Raw genomic sequence first — 24,182 nt, 5'->3', positions numbered from 1 at the left:
GAGATGTGTATCTTAGTGCGTGCCAGACTAAGGCAGAACTGCCCTACAGGGGGAAACAATGACAAGGAGGAAAAAAACAAAACCTCTTGAGACAAACTTGCCAACAAATACTAAATAGATTACAAAGTATATGAGGAAATCCAGCACCACTTAAAAATAATAACAAAGTACAAATAACTAAAATTCCTTGTGGAAAAATTAGAAAATGCGAATAAAGAGAATTCTATTTGTGTGCTAAGCAATTTCCTAAGGACTAAGCAATGAGAGTTAAATCTACTAACTTACAACTGCTTTTTAACTAACCTTAAAGACACTCAGGACTTAAAAAAAAAATGTGAAAAATCTAAATTAGAAATACAGGACTTCCCTAGCGGTCCAGGGGTTAAGAATCCACGTTGTAATGCAGGGAACACTGGCTGGATCCCTGGTCCAGGAAGACCCCACATGCCACGGGACAGCAAAACCTGTGTGCCACAGCCACTGACCCTGCGCTCCAGAGCCCGGGAGCCGGGCCTACTGAGCCTGTGCGCTCTGACAACTGAGGCCCGCCGTCCGGAGCCCGCGGGCCGCCACGGGAGAAGCCACCACAATGAGAAGCCTGCACACTGCAATTAGAGAGCAGCCCCCTCTCTCCACAAGAGAGAAAGCCAGCGTGCAGCAGCAAAGACCCAGCACAGTCAAATAAATATGTAAATGTATCTTGATTGAAAAGAAATGTTTTTGTTTTCTTTAAAGAAATATATTGAGGCTATCTAATTACAACTATCTTTCTCTTTCAAAAACAGTGTATGTTATAAACTAAAACTGAAATGGGTTGAACATGAAGCAATTAATGAAAAATACCTCAGGTTTCATTTGCAAAATGATACAGAAAATAAAACTCATTCAAAGAACAAAATAACTAACATTAAAAAAACATGGTTTTGAAGAATTTTTCATTTCTCAGTTCTTAAGTCAAAATCTTTTACTTTTAGAATTTTCTTCCATAAAATCCTGAAGATTGGCTAAGATGAAATTTCGGAGGCTGATTTTTACATTATTTTAAATATCAAAGGAACACAGATTTGGAGATTTCACTCAGTATTTCCAAGAACTTGTGTATTTCTCTAAAACATTTAACAAATTTGCTAATACAAACATAATTTCTTTAATACATAAGACATATTTACATTTCTCCCACATCCATCTCAATTCCTTAAACAACAAATAGAGCTTTCCAAATCTAAAGTATTTGGGTAAAATTACAACTAACCTTTATATATGCACTTGGGTAGATCTTATGAACAGCATCTCCAGGTGCACGCCCAGCTTCTCTGTCTAAGTAGTAGCTCTGTACAAAGACTGCGTGGTCACTAAGGCACCTGACCCAAACATCTCCTTCACCTTTACATTCCAACTGCACACCTTTGCCTATGTGCAACCTTAGGAAGAAAAAGTGAGTCATATTTCATTTTGACAGGTATTTAAAAATGAATTTTAGTTCAGACTATACAGCATACCCAATACTGAAAATTTTTAAAGAATAAAGGACATTATATTTTGGTTATAAACCATAGCCAAAAGACAGACAGCCACTGTTAATATTTTTCTGTTTCTTTCTTTAGTATCCTAGCCACATGTAATAATGATGAGCATTCACATAATGCTTATTATCTGTCAGAAACCTTTAATATAAATTCTCATTTAACCTTCACATTCAATTAAAATTAATTTTACAATTCAGTTAATCATATGAACCAAATTTTAAATGCTCAATAGCTATGCGTGGCCAGTAGTTACTATACTGGACAGCACAGGTAAACCACTTCCTTCGTCACGGAAAATTCTACTAGACAGCACTGGCTTGGAGAGTAGATAATCTGCCAAAGGCACACAAACAGTGACAGAGTCGGGATTATGTGCTTATACACACACATATTTCCTTAAAGAGTTGAGATCACACAATACTTAAAATTGTGTAAGTTTTCATAAGCGAACTTTCATACATAAGTAAGCTTTCATAAGTATTTCATAAGTATTTACATTTGATTATATAAACTTTTTATATTTTAATGACTGCATAAAAACAAAGGTTTATTAAAATTTACTTAAGCATTTTTCTTTTTTTACCAGTCTTTCATTATAAATAACACTTGCAGAAACATGTCTTCATTTTATGTTATTTCCTCTCAGTAAATCTGTAGAAATACTATACAATCAGAGGAAATAAAAACTAGTTTTCAAACTGAGTTCCACAGGGTCCAGTTACTATTCAAAACATAGAAACCTCATGAAGTTTTAAAAAGACTGTATTTTATCAAACAACAAACATCTACACTTAAAAAGAAATGCTTACAAGTTCCAAATGTTAAAGATCATCTTTATTCCTTTATCTATATTCAAAAACATAATTTACACTGAAAAATAGAGCTTCAAATAGAAGTTCAATTTTTAAAATGAACTAACTATACAATACCTTGCTCTCTCAATGGCTTCTGTCCTGTGGACATTGGAGAGTTGACCCAAGCAAAAGCGATCTCCTCCAGAAGGGTCTACATAGCCGTCGACAGTAACAATAGGACAGCTTGAGGGAACCTTAAATGTCTCTCCTACTTGAACATCCATCTCAAAGTAAGCAATGGAACACCAATACTCAGGAGCTATAGGAGACAAATGGGAGAAGACAGTCACTCATGTGAGAAAGTTACAAGGCTCTCACTTTCACTCCATATGACAAAGCTTTTCTTAAAGGCTAAAGGAAGGGGAGAGCATCCAAAAGAATTGACAATGCATTACAAAGTAACCACAGCCATGTCTCTATTTTTCAGTTTATTACCTAGCATTCTTGAAGTTTAAAAAAAATCGTTTTTAAAATCTCAAATTTTGTTCTTACTTCAAAGTACCCAATCAACAAGGAATTTAAAGAATGGAAACAATTAGAATCATAAAATCTTTACCATGGTGTTTCATCTGACTGCACATAATATGTTCTATGTAGTCTGAACTTTAAAAGAAAACAAACACCACACAGATGCTAATACGTATTTCAGAGAAGTGTTCTTGAGTAACATCTATCTATGGTATATATTTATAGATCCCTAAATGAGAGAAAGGACATAACCAAGTCAGACATTCAAGGCGAGAGAGTCAAAGTTAATTACACTCCAACTACATAGCTTCTGTGAGCAGGAATTTTCAACTGTCTCTGGAATGAAAGGTCATTTGTCCCATCTGTGTTTTTGGTGAAGTCCATTCATGATAACTACTACAATTTTACCTTTGAGAATGTGTGTATTCATTTAACAACAATAAATGATTTTAAATAATTTTAAATGATTGGGGGGAAAGAAAGCCACTATCTGGTTTGGTACGTAAATATAGCTAATCAAGTATTTCTAATTTTTGTTTGAGTACAATTACTACATAGAGCCCACATACATGGAAATTATTTGATTTTCCTTTTTGAAATAACAAGTATTTATGGGGTACATGAGAATTACTGTAGGCACTACATATACAGCAGTGAACAAGGTAGCTATTGTTAGCTACTGTCCTTATTTTCATGGAGGTGCAGCAGACAAATAAGTGAATAAATTAGCAAGATAACTCAGGTAAAGACAAACACCATGAAGAAAATTAAAAAGGGCATGGGACAGAAGAAGAGTGAGAAGGTCCTTCAAACTAGACAGCAGGGGTACATCCTACTGAAGAAGTCAGACCCGAAAGACCACTATGTGGAGGTAACTATGTGGAGATTGCAAATGTAAATCTTAAGAGGAAAGCAAATGCAAAAGTCTAGACAGTAGAAAGGGATCTGACATAATGCGAGAAAGGCCAGTGACACTTAGAGAGGATTAAAGTTTTCTATGATAAACCAATTATTTACCTGCATATTACTGTGCCATTTATGAACTTTGGCTGAACTAGAATATGAAGCAATAAAACTTTCAACAAGATGAAAAGATACTCAGAACGACAAAAAAAAAAAAAAAGCATTTTTAAACCTCCCAAAAGATCTTAAAATGAAATATGATAAATGCTTAAAACGTATTAAAAACAAAGTTCTTATCAAGTCTATAAGTATCTAATTGCTTTTCAAAATGTTGTCAAGGAAAAAAGTACTTCCCGATGAAGTATTAATAAAAAAGACCACATGAAAATTGGGTGATTCAAAACCTGAATAATGCAAAAGGTCTGCCATACAGAAGAACCAACTAGTCACAAACACTCCTTTAAATATTTTTTATTATTATAACATGAAAACTAGCAATATATTAAAGTGTCTTCTTAAAAAGCTAGTTTTGAAATATTTATAGTTTCACTTTATAGTGAAACTAAATATAGTAAGTATTTACTTTATAAGTAAAACTACTTATTAGAGGCATTATATTATGCTATAGACAAAGAAGTTTCATCAAACTTAACAGGTAGATATACTGGTTGAACTTAAAACTAAAGAGGTAGTCTAAACAACATAAAAATTACCCAATGCTCTGGCAGCAAAAAACGGTAACAGCACTTAAAACAGATCTTTAAATAATCAGCCCAAACAGTAAATTTTGTTACAAATAATATCCTGAAGTCATCAATGTTTTCAATGATACTTAAAAAAATGAGATCCAAGAATATGCATTTCCTAGTTATACTAAAGAACACTATTTCAAGTAAAGTGCCATAGCACTTTTTTCCGAGAGTCAACTGAGGGGGAAAAAGAGAGTTATGTTATCTTCATGTTTAAATAAGAAAAATATACTTTCATCATCATAAATTACAACATCTGCAACTATAATTAAACCTTAGTTTATTATTTCCAAGTCACCAGAGGGATTTTTGTTTGCCTAATATTTCACGCCATACATTTCCCAGTGGCTCAGCAGTAAAGAACTCGCCTGCCAACGCAGGAGATGTGGATTTGATCCTTGGGTTGGGAAGATCCCCTGGAGAAGGGCATGGCAACCCACTCCAGTATTCTTGCCTGGAGAATCCCATGAGCCAGTTGGGCTATGGTCCACGGGGTTGCAAAGAGATGGACAAAACTGAAGCGACTGAGCTCAACACAACAATGACACCATACAATAGAGCTGCATTTTGGCAGCTGTGAGGATCAAATGAAACCGACATCAGAGTTGTACCACAGACCAGGGATTAAAAACAAACATCTAATTAACAGGACCATTAAGGCCCAGGAAAGCAAGAGGAAAGGGGTTATCTGTGAGGAGGGAGGGTGCTAGAGGTAACCTAAAAGGCAATCCAGAGAATTTGGTGGTGTGGGGATATAAAATACCACACGAAAACATTTTCTAGTCCACTCTAAACCTGCTATACAACTAGGAGGGAACATTCTCATTTTTAAAACAGGAGAAGGTAATAGGAGACACGCATTAAGCCTTTCTGGATCTCTCTGTGCTCTTTTGCTCCAAGAACCAAAGGCCATATAGGTGACAAGCCTGCAGCCTCTCAAAGCTAACAGCAACAGCAAGACAGAATTTACTCAGCTCCAAGAGAGCATTCTTAATGTCCCAACTCACCTGAAAGGGAGAGAGACTGTTAGTGTCTGCTGACGTAGCTATTTTTAGTTTCTTGTTCCTTAAATTAGTGAGGCTGAACTGGTCTCGTGAAGTCTATGGGCTGCTCATCACTGACCAGGGGAAAGGTTTTGAAAGACTGACTTAACAACATGAATTTCTTTAAAAATATATTAAAAACTCAGCTAAGTATTTTTTTGAAATGGGGAAATGTATTACAAAGCACAGCTTTATCAAAAAATTGTTGTTCAATTATAATAGGAAATATAAGCATTATATTTTAATGCTCCAAGGCATTATCTTTAATTTCTTAAACAAAAGTCATTCAAGAAAAAGTTAAAAATTTAATTAAAGAACCTAAATGGCTCATTATGAATTACTCTTTCTGTTATTTAGATATGAATGAGATGTCCTGTGAGAATATTTTATAAACACATAAAATTACTCTCTTAAATGGTAGTTCCAGAGTACTAGAATACAACCTGAACCTGAAAATCTGTGAATTCTGTATCCACGTATCAATGACCAAAACCACCTCAAGACACTGAGGAAAACTCTTCCCTTTAATTTGCAATCAATATTTAATGAGTATTATTACCTCAGTTTCCTAAAAAAAGAAAAGCGCATCAGTCAAAAGAAATCAGAAATGAAAGATTAGCTTTTTCCAAAAATATTCTTCAACTTAGCCATCAAAGTCAAAGCACATAACTCGCCAAGCAGATGTCCTGTTTGAAACCTTTACACCAAGGTAGAGACCAATACTAATTAGTCGCTTCTCATTCTACTTGTAAAAAAAGAAGCTTTAATGCCAGTGCAGGGCACTACAGATGCATATCCTAGTAACTAATGAATGCTATTCCCTAATCACCAGGACGGGTTAAGTCTCAACATCAGTTCTACAATGAGAAAAATGAAGTAAATCCATCAAGAGGCCAAAGCAATTGATGAATCCAAAACTGAACCCAAATAACTAGCTAAATGCCACCATTCTCAACCCCACTCCACCGCTCATCCAGGGTAGGTCTTTGTTCAGAGCCCTCATTACCCTTCCTCCTGAAGACCGCCTGTCACCAAGCCCTATGAACACTGAGACCCTCCAAGCTGCGGGGGCCACGACTGATTCTCAGTGATGCTGCCTGAAGCCAGCAAAATTCTCATTCTTAAGCCTCTACATTTTCCTGGCTTCTCACAATACATTTAGTAACACAAAGTGAGATTCTGATACAATATGTAATTTCAAAAAGCGGTAAAGCCAAACTACTAACCTGGATTGTCTAGGGATGCATTCATCGTAAATGAAATGCAAATCCATAAAAAGCAAGACAAGTTACCTCCAGAGGAGGGGAGAAAAAGCCTTTGACTGAGACAAAACGGGTAGGGTAGGGAGATTTCTGGTAGCGCCGCAATGTTTTGATTTTCAGTCTGGGTGCTGGTTACACAGGTGCTGGCTTTCACATTATTCATTAGACTATATGTACACTGGTTTTATGTACTTCTCTGTTTATTAGATTTCTTAATTAAAAATGTTTCTAGAAAGGCAAGACCCCTTGACTCACAAAAAAAATATTTAAAATCACAAAATGTACAAATAAGATCGGAAATCCACTAAAAAGGATAATTTAACTAGTAAATATATACAGCTAAAAAATGTATATATGTAACTAGTAAATCACTGCTGTTGTTCAGTCGCTAAGTCATGTCTGTTCACGACCCCATGGACTACAGCACGCCAAGCTCCCCTATCCTCCACCATCTCCTGGAGTTTGCTCAACTAGTAAATACATACGTTTAAAAAATACTTCTGTCCCACCAGCAGCATTTTTCTCCTTATCAAAACAAACATTTGCCTCTCAAATTAATAAAAGTTAATGAAAGTATCACATCTACTACTGGTGAGCATGGTAAAATGGTTCTCATACTCTGAAGTGATCACTAAAGCAACTTGGCCTTTTGAGATAGAAATTCTTTAAATCTCCTAAACTGAAATATGAGACTAATTAAAGAATAAAGAGCCTACCCTCAATGTTTTTTTTAACAGCGAGAAGTCAGAACCAACAAAAAAATAGACAACTGAACACTATTTAAGAAAATAATGTAGATCTATTTGAGGAACTATGAGTTACCCTTTAATTTGATCTTATGGTTACTGTAATTATATTTTTAAAAAATCTTCACTGGAAATAAACATGGAAATATTTATGTATCAAATGATTATATAGGATTTCTACCCTAATAACAGGTAAGGGTATGAAAAGTAGGTGAGGATATGAAAGAAACAAGACTGGACAGTAGTTGATAACAGCTAAAACTGAGGAATAAGAATTTTCTATACTGGTATTTGGTATATGTTGAAATTCCTCATAATTAAACAAAATTTTTTTAACTAGGGAAAAACTAAGGTGATGAACTGAAATTATGTATCTGCATCTTTTTAGGCAAAGAAAAACAGATACAATAGGGAGGAGGAAAGAAAAACAAATCAAAATCCTATGTTTATGTTAAGAAGCCTTCAGTATTTTATTTCCAAACTTTGTTTCATTATGTTTATAGTTGAAATCTACTGAGCTATTTAATCTACTATTTTAAACATAATTTAAAGCAAATAGTTTCTAAATTCCAGTTAACCAGAGATTCCTGAACCTACCTAAGACAGATATAGTGAATTATTTTTCTGTTCAGCATCTACTTCAGATTCTTCCTGGCTTTTTAAGCTACAGTGTTACAACTGTTCTATTTTGAAACCTGGTTTCTTCCACTGCACATTTATGTATCAAATGTTTGTCTTAAAACCAGCATTTTGGTACTTCATATTTTAGCCAAAATCATGAATCTTGTCATTTCTTTCAGACAGTTAAAAAAAATCAAATATGGACAGTTTATGTGTGATTGTATCCGTTACTCATAAACTATTAATTAACTAATGCCATAATAAATATCGTACTTATCTGAAAAGTTTATTCTGCAGTTCTATTAAAATCTGTGTGCATATATGCCTCATTGTCATAAAGAAAAACTAAATGTAGGTAATTCATTTTGAATACACTTACCAGGATGATTAGAAATGGGAGGCTGGAATGCAAGCTCATTGTGAACTGGTGGCCCTAAAGAAAAGACAGTAAAAAAATCCCATTTTTATTTATTAAAAGTTTTCCAGTGCCAAAACTTTTAATAAACCTTTAAATATAACTATTATACCTTAGGAATTGTTTAGATCAAGTTGATACAATGTCTAAGAACTTAAAAACTTGGTTTACTTTAAAATTATAGTATGCAAATACTCTTGAATCACTCTTTTCTTGAATTGCTTTTGCAGACATCTAATAGCCAACATTTTAATGCCATATGCCAACTATTAATTTATAATAACTATACATGCAAATAGTTTAAATACATGCAAACTTCAATGCAAATTATAAGTAAATTATTCATGTAACATGTAATACAGTATAATTCATACTGTAAGATATAATTATAATCCAAACTTAGGTCCATTTTAAAATAAGTGTTATGATTTATTAAGTTAAGAATATTTACAAACTGGCAATAACTGAGAGATCATTATGTGTTAAGACATTATGTTAAACGAATCACATGAATTAACACATTTACTTCTTACAGCGTCCCTTGAGACATATACTATTATTATTACCTTTAAGGCTTAGGGAGGTTAAGTAACTTGCCAATGGTCACACAGGTAGTTAAGCGTTCACACTCAGCACCCTTAACAACTATGCTGGCCAGGCAGCCAGTAAAAGTTACACTCTCTTAAGACAGGGAAACATAGTAACATAACTATAAAAAAGCAAGGTACAGTAACATATTCACAGTCTGATAGCCTCCTCACCCCAAATTAACATATATACCAATTATATGACTGGAAAAGAAAAATGTGACAAAATATTAGGAGTAGATATCTCTGGGTAGTAGAATTCTGGGTAATTTTTATTTTCTTATTTACTCCTCTGTGTTATTTTCCAAGTTTCCTTTGGTAGTATTACTCTTATAATGGAGGAAAAGGGTTTAATATATATGAAAGATTTATACTCTTGATTTTATTAGGCCAAATGAACAATGTTCCTATTCTGCCTGAAACGACAAGGTACGGTTGGTTATCAGTAGGGTACCCCTCCCAATCAAGCCTGCACAGAATAATGACAGATTCAACATCTGTGTGTCTACGGTATGCTGAACTCTACAGTGAGAGAAACCTTGAGATCGTGACTCTCAAGGAGTTTCAGTCCACTTAGGATGGATATACAGATACACATGAGATCTAAGAACATATACAAAACAAACAAATGAATGGCAATCAATGTGGTGTTAATGAAACATCAGCAAGGAAGAAATAAAAGTGTTTTGTAAATATCAATCCTCTAAAGCAAAGGTATGAAAACATAACTATGAAAAACTGAAAAGCACTAATCATTTAATGAAACTAAATTGTAAGATGGACAAAAGATGTAAAAACATTATTTAAAAAACGGAAAGAAAACAAACTTCAGAAAAGAAAAGCCCTTACAACAAAACAAGAGCTTACAGTAATGTCCGGGGTGGGGCGGCATAGGCGGGTGGTGCTGAAGATGGCCGTTTTGGTGGTGAGGCAAATTAGGTGTGTATGGTGCGGTCCTACTTCCCGTCCAGGTGGTAGTGCTGTCTAAAAATTAAGGCCCACATGGGTTAATGTGCTTTCATAACGTCTGCCTGTTTTTTCTCAACTACTGAAAAGATTTTAAAAAGCATGTACATACTATGATGATAAGTAGCTGGCTGACCAGTAAATCCATTCTGCTGCTGTCCTGGCTGAGGCCCTGAAGCTATCTGCAACAATCCTTCACTATGGCTGCCTGCCAGTATACTGGCGGGCTGACCTAGAGGAACAAGAAGACATTAATATGGTACATTTATAGATGCAATCCTATGGCTTTATAGAGTAAATGAAGGATTAATTACACCTGAACATCACAACTATAAAGATGAGCAAAGAGTGGAACTCACCCATGGCCTATCAAATAAAAAACCCTACACTCATCTATAAAGGCAAATCTTAATTTGAAGAAGTTCTTTAAGTAATATCTAGCTAATTTTAGTGGCCCATTCTTCACAAATATTCTCCAAATGCCAGCAAAACCCCAGTACAGGTCTAGCCTATCTTAATAACTTCTTCAGAAGTACATTAGCTCACCCACAGCCACTCCATCTAGCTTTTGCATCTTTCTGTTAGGATTCCAAAAGTCCAGGCTCAAGGAAATGTTGAAAACTGGAAAGTTCATTATTATCAGCAATGGTACTAGTAATGGCAGAGTGCTAAAGTCCAATAAAAAAGCAGAGCAGCCAAGTATTTTAAATGGAATGTAATGGGTAAGGTGAGAAAGTTAAGGGGAAAAAAGGTAAGCTCCACTGTCCAGTCAACACAGCATCTGCGAGTTTTAATGAATAAAACAAACCAAAAAAATCAGTCTATTTTGAAATTTTCTCATGTACTTTTAAAAATCAAGAATTGCCTCTAAGAACACTATCATATTTCTGGATTTACAGGAAATTAGTTGCCCTCTCTGTATGTAATGTAACAGGAGAACTATTCTATTCAAAACCATTCTATGAAATTGCTTACATTTTTAAGGCTTTATCTTTTGTGTGGAAAAAGCTAAATTTTTTCAAGCAAGTATTAATTCAACAGTGCATCTCACTTGGAAAGCACTAAAATTCCATAATTATTGTTACTGGCATTACCTCAATCTTTTCTCATCCATATGGGAGTATAATCAGATAGAAGAGAGTAAATGACACCATTGCTCAAATATGCAACGAACAGCTCAAAGTATCAAGAAAAAGGAAAATTTTTCTTCCTGCTACAAATCAGATTTCTGTAAGGCTAAGATTATAAAATTAAAAGCTAAAGAGACTATTTCAATACTCCTTGTTTATTTTTAAAGATGATGTTTTCAGCAACCTCCCTTCCTACTCATCCCCCTCAAATTTTTACAGGTTATCTTTAAAGGTTAATTACATATTTGCTGTTGTTTTTAACAACTGTACATGCTATATACTCTTAACTATCTTATAAAAATTGTCACTATACAGAAGAAATTAAACTATTTTAATTTAGAAAGAATCCCTAAAGATATTCAGGTTCCAACTGAACATAACGCCCACTATAGTTATCTATACTGAATACTTTCATTACACAATTCCAAGTACATAAAATGAAATTAAACAACTCATGAAGTCTTTCAATTCCTCTATTTCAGTCATTTCTTTCCCTTTTTCTAATTTTATCAATATACTTTTTAAGATCTAAGGAAACATTCTGCAACAAATTCTAAAACTTACAATGACTACTCATTGTGAAAATACATCCAAAAAACACCAAGACAAAATTATCCATATTTCGTTCATACCACTTTTTCTGATCTTGACTAGGACTTGGTCCCAGGGAACATTAATGGTTAAAATGAAGTTGCAGGAGCAATCATCAACAAAGGCATGCCAATACAACCCTCAGACAGTACCAGCAGGGGTAAGTGGCACGAATCTCTGCTCAAGTGGCTATGATGTACCTTCTTTTATTTTCCTTCCCTGCCCACTCGTTTATCAACTATGTTCCCAAACTGGTAAATACAGAGATAACAGAAGCACCAAGTGATTAAAGGTTCAGGCTCTAAAGTATGTGTGTTTAACCTATATGGTCCAACCTATTTGGAATATGCTGTCTATATGAAAACTGTCATCTTGTGTAGGAAATACAAAAGATATTATTTGAAAAGGTAAAATAAATTAAAGTGGGGGAAATCTGGTATACTTTATGTGAAATTCAACTGTAGAAATAAATCCTCCATCTGTTTCAAAGATCAAATTTCTATGTTGAACTTGATCTGATATTAAAGTAAATAGAATATGCTTCCTTTGGTATCACTATACAAAGTATCAGTCCAGATGCATCAACAATTCACTGCTGTTGTGGGCTGAGATACAATCTCCTCAGTACCAAGGAACAAATAACACAGTAATACAAATGCCAAGACCCTGTTCTGTGATTAATTTAAAAAAAAAAAGGAACAATGCGGGGTGGGGACAAACTGGGAGACTGGGACTAACATACATACACTACGATGCATAAAATAGACAACTACTGAGAACCTATATATAGCACAGGGAGCTCTACTTGGTGCTCTGTGGTGACTTAAATGGGAAGCAAATCCAAGAAAGAGGAGATACATGTACACATATGGCTGATTCACTTTGCTATACAGCAGAAACTGACACAGCAGTGTAAAGCAACTATACTCCAATTTTTTTTTTTTTTTTTTTAAAAAGGCCACTCCACTTGCCAAGCTGAAAACTGTCCAACATAAAGTCATTATTGCCTTGACCAGGCCTCAAGAAAAGCTGAACCTACTAGCCCTCTGCTTCCATGACACAGCAGAGAAGGCAGTACCTCTAAACTGGAAAGAATCTTTTTAAAATATACTTCGTTAGGGAAAAAAAGATATATATAATTTAGCTTTATTTCAAAATTGACTAAAACACTTAACATCTATCTTGAGGGTCATATGTTACAAACAAATTTGTCAAGATCCTTTTTTCTAATAAGCTTGTACAACTGGAGACTGAGATGACGATTATAAAGTAATCTGCTGGATAAAGCAAAATAAAAACACTGATTAGAGGAAAGCTTGCAATTCCATTAATACAGACTTCTATAAACATCTTGGTTCAAAACTATTTGTTCTCTAAAATTTATGTGAAAGCACAATAGACTTCTTCTGCATGTAATAAAGAACTAATTAGACCGCTAATTTAAAGCATTACTTAAATTCCAAGGGACTATACATCAACATAAGACGGTTTATATTCTGTTACATTAAGATAAATTTAAACTTTTTAAAATTACAAATACCTTTTTTTTTTTCCAGGACAACTCAAAAACCTATTTGATGCTTGTTAACCTATGAAAGATAACCACAGTACTAATATTCACTTAATTGGAGGTCTCCTCCAAGTGACTACCTATAAATATTAAATGGTTAGGAAAATTCATCTTGCTGACTACGTCTGACTCTACAACTCACTTGTGGAAGCCACAGGAATGTTGGGGAAATTGGTGGTGCTGGCAGCATTAGACTCAGATGGAGCTAAGAGAGCTGGGGTGCTGTACGTCTCCGTCGACGCTCGATTACTTGGCGGGTGCTGGATGGTTTGAATTGAATGCCCTTCAGTGGGTAATGACGGCTGTCCCTCAAAGTCATGAACATACTCATCCTTCACCAACATACTTGGTGGAGCTACACAGAAAAACAAACAAATTTTAAAATCTTATAAGCTTTTATTCCCAGGGGAAAAAAAAGCTTGTAAGTAACATAACAACACCTAAAATCAACTAGAGTATAACTCAGAATTTTCTCATACTACTTTAAAAGCATTCTACTTTATCAGCAGAAGCTATTTATTTAGAGATAGTGGCATCAGATCAATCTGATTAACTCCTTGAAATCTGAAGGCGACTAAATTCCAACAACCTCCAGCTATGGTCCTGAAAAGGTATTTCTGAGCTTCCCAATTAATAACCTAAAGGTAATAATCACCTTCAATATATAACATAGGCAAAAATCAAGAGGCTGGAGAAAGTGTTTACCTCAGTAAGAAAACCAAATTTGAGATTGAGTAATTAATTTTTTTCATCTTTTTGCTAATTTCACAATGTAAAAATATGAGTGGGATCTGACAGCTATCCAATGCTAGGATCCAACATCATTAAGTAATGTATTCTTTGAAAGTGAAGTATACTAAATGTCCCCTAAAAAATTAGAACGAGCAGAAAAATCTCAAATGCTAAGTCATACTGAAATTTCCTTCTAGAAACCCAATCCAAATAATGATGCTTGATAAATATGTAGTGTGAAAAAACTCAATAAACATCTTTCTCCTACAGGGTTACACCTTAATGTAACCCTGTAAACTGACCCTACTTGATACAACATCTTTTTCTTGAACAAACCGGAAGAGTTAGTCGGCTTTACTGTGAGGAAAAAAAGAAAATTGAAAATGCATTTATAGTATCAGTGGCTCTGCCCAGAACTTCCCACTTCTTTTTAGGTAACAGTTTTGGGTTTTGCTTTTTGTCTTTAGCAAGCAACCCTTTACTGCACCTGAACTAATACTACCCTACAATTTTACAATCTACTGAACTCTTAACACTAGGTTCTGTTCTTAGAGTAGTCAACAGTCCACAAAAAGCCATTCTCTTTTCCATTAAGAATCAGCATGTAATGCTCCTTATCTTTCTCTATGTCACTCTTTGAAAAAATCTATTACACATAAATACTAATTTGTTACATGGCTATTTTTATTAAACTGAGAACATTTCAAAGAGGTAAGAATAATCTATTGTTCAGATTTCCACATATAATCTCTTAAAGGACTTTGTCATGCATCATAATGAAGACATTGATATTTTTAAGACCCATAAATTCCACTCCAAAGGGTTTCTCTTCAGAAAATTGTATGGAAACAAAAAGACAACCAAAAGAAGCTTAACATATCATTGTATGTCAGTGGAAAAAAAAAGAATGGATCTAACCATTCATCACTAATGTCGGCCAAATTATAAAAATGCAAAGAAGAAACCATGCAGGATGACTGTATTTATTCAATTTTTTAAAAATTACACTTGTCAACAAAGTCCTATGATTTTCTCCATAAGGTCCTAATATCTCTATTTAATATTTGGAAATTTTAGGGCTTTTGTTGTTTACAGTTACTGGAATCTTTTTATCAAGATTATGGTATTGGTAGTACCTAAGGAGAAAGTTACTAATTTGAGGATACAGCTGGTTATCTTGACATTCATTGCTTCTGCTTTCCAACTGACATTCTGGCTTACTGTGTAATCATAACACTAGAATTATGGGAATTCCCTGGTGGTCCACTGGTTGGGACTAGGTGCTCCCACTGCCATGGCCCAGGTTCAATTCCTGATTGGGGAACTAAGAGCCTGCAAGCTGCACAGTGCAGCCAAAAGAAAAAAGATCTGAAAATAATTAAATTTTGCTTTTAAAAAGGTATGTCTCATAACTTTTTCTTGCCTAACACATTGACTAAACCTTTCCAAGTGTTAAGTTCAGAACTTCTACCAGTCTACATGTCTCTTTAATCAAATAATTTAAAACAAGTTTCTTAGGTAAAACTGGGCATCAACAAGGATAGATGTCTGTAATACATTTTTTCCAAGAGCAAAAAAGTTGGTTACAAAACACTACTATACACTATAATCATACTCACATTTCAAAAAATCATATACTCTAAGTAAAAAAGCAAGGTCCAGAACAGTGCACAATATGCTTTTTGTGTAAGAAAGGAGGGAAATAACACATGTATTTTTGCGCAAAGAAACCCTGGAAGGAAACACCAGAAACTAATAAAAGTGATTACCTGAGGTAGGGGGGAATGGGGACAGGGGTGGGAGCACTTCTTTTCACTGTATACTTTTTTATAGTATTTTGATTTTATGGACCATGTATTGCCTATTCAAAAAAATAAAATTAAAAAAACATATAGTATATATTTTTAAAGTCCAGGAAACAGACACCAAACCACTAAGTATTTCTCTTTATGGACTAGCATTCAACAAACTAATTCATTGAAAAAAATATTTATTGAGCACCTATGTTCCAGGTACTGTTCTAATACTTGGGATACATCAGTGAACAAAAGAAAGACCACTGCCTTCGCAAGGCTTACAGTCTTTTATGATACGTAGATATTTAAACAATAGTGAGCCCGTCCCAGCTGCCTTAATCTTGGGCAAGTTCCCCGACCTCTCCAGGGACCAGTTTCTTTGTATCTGACAAAATGTGGGTAATGCCACCTACCATGTAGGAGTATTATAACAATGATGACACAATATCTGTAGATCATTTTGACACAGAATAAGTACCTAGCAAGTGTTAGCTATTATGATTTAACCATATTTTTAGAGCAGTCACACACGTATATATATTGTACAATGCTCTAAGAGGAGTAAAGAACTCATAGCAGACAGAAGGGCTGAAGACACGGAGCTCATCCTAGGTCTCTGCTCTTTAGCACTACTAGCAAGCAGGGCACAGCTGTCTGATGGTACCGCCACTGTCTTATTTACCTTTTCTTTCCTCCATTAGACTCTGTGCTTCCTCGAGTGGAAAAAACATACCTTATTTATCCTATCGTCCCTGGAACCTAACACAGTACCAGGCAATACATGCTCATTAAATATTTGTTAAAATCAATACACAAGTGGATGTGGTCGTGGGAAGTTTCATAAAAGAGACGAGACAGGCTGGAAATAATTACCACCAAGATCCCAACTCAAAAGTGAAGGAATTATACCATTTGCTTAACTTTTAGCTACCTGGCCTTATACACTTTGTCCAAATTTAAAAGGACCTTGTGAGAAACACCTGTCATTTTCTGAGGAAAGAAGTCAGAGGCCAGCCTTTTTTTTTTTTATAGACAGCCACCACTAGGGGGATCCATAAGGCTGAATACAGGGCTAAAGCAACTGAAAAGGGTCATCAACCCACACAATTCCATCAAGGACAAGCACTCATAACAGCAACTGTTTAGGACAGGAAGCAGTGAAATGAGTCTTCAGAATTAGATCACATCACAACTGCTCCCTAGGGGGATTCTAATACAGTTATCACCCTAACACCCACTGAGTTAAAAGCTTTCATTCTCCAAAAATGCAAATGGAGAATAGTGAATATCTAAAGGGTGTTTACTTTCAAAAAGAGGTGACATGATATCAGTGTCTGGGTGATGAATAAGCTGGGCTTTACCCAATTAATCTTAAAGCTACCCTTTCAGACCACAACAGCTTCCATTATCAACCCACTGTTCTCAGAAACCAACTAACCCTTAACAAATACCAAAAGGCACCAGTCTTCCTTTATTATTATTGACATGGAAAAGTGGAGAATAAAAACAAGTAGCCTTTCATGCTCTTCCCAATTTTAAGGTCAGATGATACCTCTGACCCATTTCTAGGATTCTGTAGCAAAAGTGCTGCTGAACCACTAATTCCCCTTCAGAACAACAGCACACCTTTCTAAGGTGTATTGGTTTAGCTGCTCAGTCGTGTCTGACTCTTTGGGACCCCAGACTGTAGCCCACCAGGTTCCTCTTCCATGTGATTTTCCAGGCAAGAGTACTGGAGTGGTTTGCCATTTCCTCCTCCAGGGGATCTTTCTGACTAGGGTTCAAACCCAGGTCTCCCGCATTCCAGGCAGATTCTTTACCATCTGAGCCACCAAGGAAGTCTTCTAAGGTGATGGTGGCTTTTTATCAGTTTCTGTTCAAAGTAACTAGTTCTTACAGAAATTTTAGCTCATTAACACGTTCCAAGAAACAGAGCTAAAGTTTTAACAGATCTCTGTTCTCAAATACTACACAAAAAATAAAAAACACCCTCTTATTTGTTTCATTTTCCTATCTCAAAACTTTCTTTTAAAAATAGGCTTAGAACATCTGTGATTGCCATGTACTTTAAAGTAGCCTTGTTTTATTTACTTAAAATATAACAAGAATGAAAAATAATATAGTATACAGTTTTAAGTCATTCACAAAACTATCAATCATAAGTTCGGCTGAAATGAAGAAAAATGAGAATTTGGGTGTTTTTAAACTATGTTATACATGATTCTAAATTACCAAACAGGTTATTTACACCCACTGAAACTGGTTCTGTGAGATTTACTTCTAAAATAGCCAGTTTTTACCAATTCAAAAGTTACTCTTTCTTTGCATGTTTTATATTCCCCATCACATTTTTTAGACTACTTGTAGTCATAAATAGCAGTTCAAATTCAAAGAGTCAACAGCCTACTAAATCCAGCTTGTTTGTTTTTTTAATCCAGTTTTAAATGTTGATGCATGCCCCACTCCTGCAAAATGTACATTTTCAAAGCAGTAAGTACTTTTCTTGTAAACGTTACCAGCACCCACCCATACAGATTAATTTTAGGTCAATAAAAAATAAAGGGGATGAGAGGAAAGAGAGTTCAAAGAAAGGGATTACCTACCATTACTCTGCAGTGTTAATCCTGAGAGATCTTAAATTTTTAAAGGGGAAGAAAAAATAAAACATTAATCATTATCATGAAAATAATTTCCACCATATTTAAAATTACAGAATGTAAATTTAAGCCAGGGATTCAAAATTTCCATGAACCATTTCAATTCAAGAATAGTAGTGTAAATGCTATCTAACAATGCAAAAGTGCTTTTCATCTTATTTTTCAAGATCAGTGTTCTAAACGGGCAAAATACCAAGTACGTACACTTAGTTTTAGCAGTCAAAATATAAGCTTGCTCAGAATTCAAATTTAAATACACATATTTCATTAAAAATGTCTGACTTTTAACATTAGTTGAAATCCTGGGCTATCTCCAAATTTACAATTTAACTTAGAAAACTTAAAACACTATTGATATCTTTTCCCTTTATGCTTCTAGGCATTAAAGTAAAGTCTACTTACCAATTCCAGGTGATACAACTCGTTCATAGTGATATGGATTCACACAGACACTATCACATTTTAAGTCAAATGCATACTGACAATATTTAACATGTTTTAGTTCATTTTTGTGAAGGTCAGGCCACCTCCAGAGACGGGCATAGATCACATGAGGAAATCCCTTCCGACCAGCCACCTAAGAAAAGTAAATGACCATTTAATGAGCATCAATTATGCATCACACAATATACAAGGCACTTGATATATTCTCATTTAATCCTTACAATCCTACAAAGTTAGTATTATAATTCCTATTTCTTAAACGAGAAAACTAAATGCTCAAAATAACTGGACAAGGTCACAAAGTAGTAAACTTAAGTATGATTTCAAGGCTTATGCTCAGGTTTTAAAAATACACAAAAAAGTATGCGTTTAATGAAGAAACAATACCTAAGATCTAGAAATAAAAAATTTTAAACCTAACAATATGCTTTCTATATGTTTCTTTAAAAATATTAAACACATGAGATTATGTAATTCTACATGAATAATCTGATCCCTGAAAGTAAAAGGTAAAGATTTGTAAATTTAAGTTAACTCCATAAGTTTTAAAAATATTGTTGAATTCTTCTGGATTGTTTTTCACATAAAAGTACCAGACATACAACACCAGATTTCTAAATTATAAAAAAAAAAAACTGAGTTGTACATATAATACCGAAAAAGAAAAAAAGACTACAAGGATGAATACCAAAGTGCTAAAGATGTAGGTTTTCTTCTAATTTTTATTTTCCAAATTTTCTATATTGAACATTTTTTTTAGTCAAAACATTTTTAAAAACTTCTAAGCTATACCTCTATTGTAAAGAAGATACATCCTTCCATTTATTTCCATAGTGTATCAGTACAGGATCATGTATTGATAATATCTGTACTATAGGATGTACTACAGTATCTAAAGAGATGGAGCAAGCATGAAATTTCTATAGTAACTTAAGAGGAAACAAGAATTTGTAAAAACCTGCCACTACAGAGTACAGAAGAAACTCTGGAACAAGACTAACCTGAAGCCTTCCATCCAATGTTCTCTGTATGGTAACACACTTGCTAGGGTGAGCTCCATTTGTAGTTATAGCTGTTATTAAAGAATCCAATTCATCTTTTTTCTCCTTCAGCTTTTTTACCAAACTTTCAATTGCTCTTTTGGCAAATGTTTCACTCTCTCCACCTTGTCTATGGCACATCAAACTATGTACAATGCTCAGACAGGCATCATTACTTGTTGGTGTATTCGTAATAGACATATTGTCCATTTGTTAAGGTTATTTCTTTTAAATCAAATATGTCTCCAATTTCTGGAGCAATTTTGATCTTTCGGAGGCAGCGAAAAGCAACAGTTAACGTTGCAAGGAAAACTGTTAGACATGTAGTATTCAGGATAATCTAAAAAAAAAAAAAGAGACAGATATCAGAACACATTTCACAAAGCAGATTCAATTACTTTGGAAAAGATGGAATTGCTTCAGTTAAGTCAAAGACTCAATGCACAAAATTAAATGTGGTGCTTAGAGTTTTAAATGACTTAAAATGTTGCTGTTTTTTACATTCCCAAAATATTAAAGTGAGGCCTTATTATTATACAGGCATGTTCAATCAAGTCTTGTTGACTGTACTAGTCACCCTAAAGTAAAATCTTAACAGAACTTTTAAAATGGATTACTTCTGAAGAGCAGCACTTTAAAATATTCTTGATTAACAACTAGCTAAAGCTAAAAGTCTACCACTAATACACATGAAAAATTCACCATCACCTGGTACCAAATGCTGTTTATCCATCAGCAACAGCCATCTTTGTTATAAGAGACCACTGACAACAATAAAAAGATGAATAATTTTTAAATGGACAAAGGATTCTAATATTCACTTCTCCAAAGAAGAAGGGCCAACAAGCACATGAAAGATACTCAATATCGTTAATCATTACTGAACTGCAAATCAAAACTACAAACAGATACCACTTAACATTCACTAGGTTGGATAAATCTAAAGAGACAAAAAGCATTTGTGAGAAAATGGAACCCTCATACACTGCCCATGGGATTGCAAAATGGTATAACCACCTTGGAAAAGGACTCTTGACAATTCCTCAAAATGTTAAACACAAAGTTACCATATAATCCAGCCATCATACCCTCAGCAATTCCATCCAAAATTACCAAAAACCTATGTCCACACAAAAATATATACATAAATGTTCATAGCAGTATCATTCCTAATAGCCAAAACGACGCAAATGTCCATCAACTGATGAATGTATAAATACATACAATGTAATATTATCTAGTCATAAAAAAGAATGACGTACTGGTACATGCTTCAACATGGATGAACCTGGAAAACATGCTAAGAGCAAGTCACAGAAGGCCACATGCTGTATAACCCCATTTATATGAAACATTCAGAACAGGCAAAGCACCAAAAAAAAAAAGTGGATTAGTGGCTGCCAAAGGTTTAGGGGGGGAGGGTGAGGAGTGACTGCTAATAGGTATGGAGTTTCCTTTGCGTCAGTCGCTCAGCCCTGTCTGACTCTTTTCAACTCCATGAACTATATAGCGTGCCAGGCTCCTCTGTCCATGGAATTCTCCAGCAAGAATACTGGAGTGAGTAACCATGTCCTTCTCCAGGAGATCTTCCCAGCCCAGGGATCGAACCCACATCTCCAGTGTCTCCTACACTGCAGGCAGTCTTTACCACTGAGCCACCAGTCCTTCGGGGGTAATGAAAATGTTCTAAAATTGATACTTGTGACCACTGCATAACTCTGTCACTATACGGAAAACCATCAAATCATACACCTTAAACAGGAGACTTTTACAGTATGTGAATTAACCAATAAAGTTATTATTAAAAAAAGAGACACTACTGAATTCCTCAGAAGATTTTACCCATAAAAGCAACAAGGTAAATTCCTTTCAAAAGAAATTAAAATATAAGAATATTCATTAAAAATCCATTCAACATCTATAACACAAACTAACTTATCTAACCTCAAAATCTCACGTGGAGTAAGAAAAGGCCACCAGCCTAAGAACAAATGCGATGAAGCGGGAGCGGAGGCTGTTCTCATGCCAGGTTGTTCTGCACGCATTTGCTGATATTGCTGCGTCCTACGCTTATTTTACTTTTATTTTCTTTGGCTATTTACTTGAATTTTAAAAACTCATTCTCCACTACCAAATTAATAACTAACTCATCAGTCTGCCAAGACAGACTCCTCTCCTGACAACCTTCACTGGCACAGCGTGCTGATGAGCTCGGTCGTGGCCGTCCCCTGGACTGCAGCCCGCCAGGTTCCTCTGTCGGTGCAACTTTCCAGGCAAGAATACTGGAGTGGGCTGCCATTTCCTTCTCCATGTACAGCTTGAACACCACTCAATTACCCAGCTCTGGAAAGCCTGGTAAATCATATCTGACCTACCTGTCTCTGACCTCCCCTACATTCTCTCATAAAGATGCATGGTTCTTTACCCTAGTCATTTCTACCAACTCCTATTCTATCAGACACTGATGTAGTTCTGGGCTTCCCTTACATTTATATTACTTGATATTTAACACGTGCTCCCTTCTATTGTTATCTATTTTATATAAACACCTGCCCCAGGCAGAGAGAAACACATTTTTCATGTATCTTTGAATACTGAGCCACTTGCTCACATTTAAAAAATACATGCTGAAGGTGTGCTTTTCAGATAGCCAGAGAGAACCTACCTGGTGGGTTCTCGAGTTAAGAGATATGGATTAGAATCCCAAGTCTAACACTAAACAGTGGGACAAATTAAGTTACTTAAACTCTCTCTCTCTGAACCTGGATTAAAAGGAGAATATACAGAGCTCAAAGTGGAAAAATCTATATAAAGGTGTCTAGCACGTAATGCTGAGTAAAAAGCAGATACTTTCTGAATACCAAAATGCTTAATTGTTTTAAAGAGATTTTCCTACAACACATTATGCATTTCTCTGCATTTTCTCCTATTAAAAATTTGTCCAAGAAAATTTAGTAGGGCAGGAACAGCAGTAAACCGCCCATCCAGGAGTCAAGCAAATTACATAAATGAATAAAATGTGGCAGGTGTAAAGAAAAGTCCTAAGGCAAGCAAGTGCACCTCCATCTAAAGTGAGCAGCTGATACTCCCAGCAGAACTAACATTTGAGTTGCCACATTTTCAAAGCCTGTTTGTATGTCAAAATAAGTATTGGCAACTTACTTACAGGGAAAGGGAGGAAGAGGGAGAAAGAGAAACTGCTGTGAAAGCCAAACCAAACACACCTTCAACTCAAATCTGTCCCAAGAGAATCGTCAGTCTGAAAACTCCCAACCTCATAACAATTTTAATTTCTAGACTGAAAGCTCTCAAGGACAGAGAGTAATGTTTGTCTTACTAATCATTATATGCCCATAGGACATATAAGTGCTTCTTCTTATTAAAGGAATGCAGTTCTGCCTGTGTTTTAAGATTCATGTCCAGGCTATTTCTTTTGCCTAATATATCCAGTCTCATTTTATCTACTCAGTAAATTCCTAGCCACCTTTCAAAGTGCAGTGTAAATGTCTCAATGCCTCCAAGAGTTTCCCCTAACACACTGTCTCCTCTCATCGCAATCCTGGAGAACTACTTCCCTGGTATGTTTACTGTGCGTCCTGTTATATTACTTGACACCACTCTCAAAACCACACCCCAATTACAACTCAACACATTATATTGTAGTTATTTGATTATGTATTTGCTTCACACCCTGTTGCCAAAGTTTAGAAAACGGCAGTACTTTCTCATCTTAGAAATTCCCAGTACAATGCTCTGTTCCTTTCATATACTAGGGAAATGCTTACAAGTGGACTATAGTTTTTTTAATTCAGTATCACTACCTTGCAACAAATTTGGAAGAATGAAAACACACATGTCACTGAATTCATTCTGATATTATATCCAAAAGACTTGTTCCACCTTGTAATTAAGGATGAATTAAATTCAGATGACCATCATACCTACTACTGTGGGCAAGAATCGCTTAGAAGAAATGGAATAGCCCTCACAGTCAACAAGAGTCCAAAATGCAGTACTTGTGTGCGATCTCAGAAACGACAGAATGATCTCGATTCATTTCCAAGGCAAACCATTCAACATCA

The 24,182-nt window shown here is 35.1% G+C and overlaps 1 protein-coding gene across 2 annotated transcripts in view; it reads right to left on the bottom strand.

Annotated features, from left to right (window-relative positions):
• SMAD4 (SMAD family member 4) overlaps positions 1-24,182 on the bottom strand; it is a 53,020-nt gene that overhangs the window by 12,701 nt on the left and 16,137 nt on the right. For both annotated transcript variants that reach the window (XR_009690813.1, XM_061131080.1), the window contains exons 2-10: positions 20,062-20,440; positions 19,019-19,193; positions 18,563-18,592; positions 13,574-13,786; positions 10,253-10,372; positions 10,042-10,158; positions 8,552-8,605; positions 2,456-2,639; positions 1,253-1,421 (exon numbers count right to left, since the gene is read on the bottom strand). Coding sequence is in view for 1 of the 2 variants with exons in the window: in XM_061131080.1 (XP_060987063.1) it covers positions 1,253-1,421; positions 2,456-2,639; positions 8,552-8,605; positions 10,042-10,158; positions 10,253-10,372; positions 13,574-13,786; positions 18,563-18,592; positions 19,019-19,193; positions 20,062-20,310 (1,311 nt within the window). In the remaining variant the exon portion in view is untranslated. The remainder of the gene's footprint in view (positions 1-1,252; positions 1,422-2,455; positions 2,640-8,551; positions 8,606-10,041; positions 10,159-10,252; positions 10,373-13,573; positions 13,787-18,562; positions 18,593-19,018; positions 19,194-20,061; positions 20,441-24,182) is intronic.

This window comes from Dama dama, chromosome 27 (assembly GCF_033118175.1).
Source record: "Dama dama isolate Ldn47 chromosome 27, ASM3311817v1, whole genome shotgun sequence".
Lineage (NCBI taxonomy): Eukaryota > Metazoa > Chordata > Mammalia > Artiodactyla > Cervidae > Dama > Dama dama.
The sequence above is the reverse complement of the archived record's forward strand: the minus strand, read 5'-3'. Positions and strand labels throughout refer to the sequence as shown.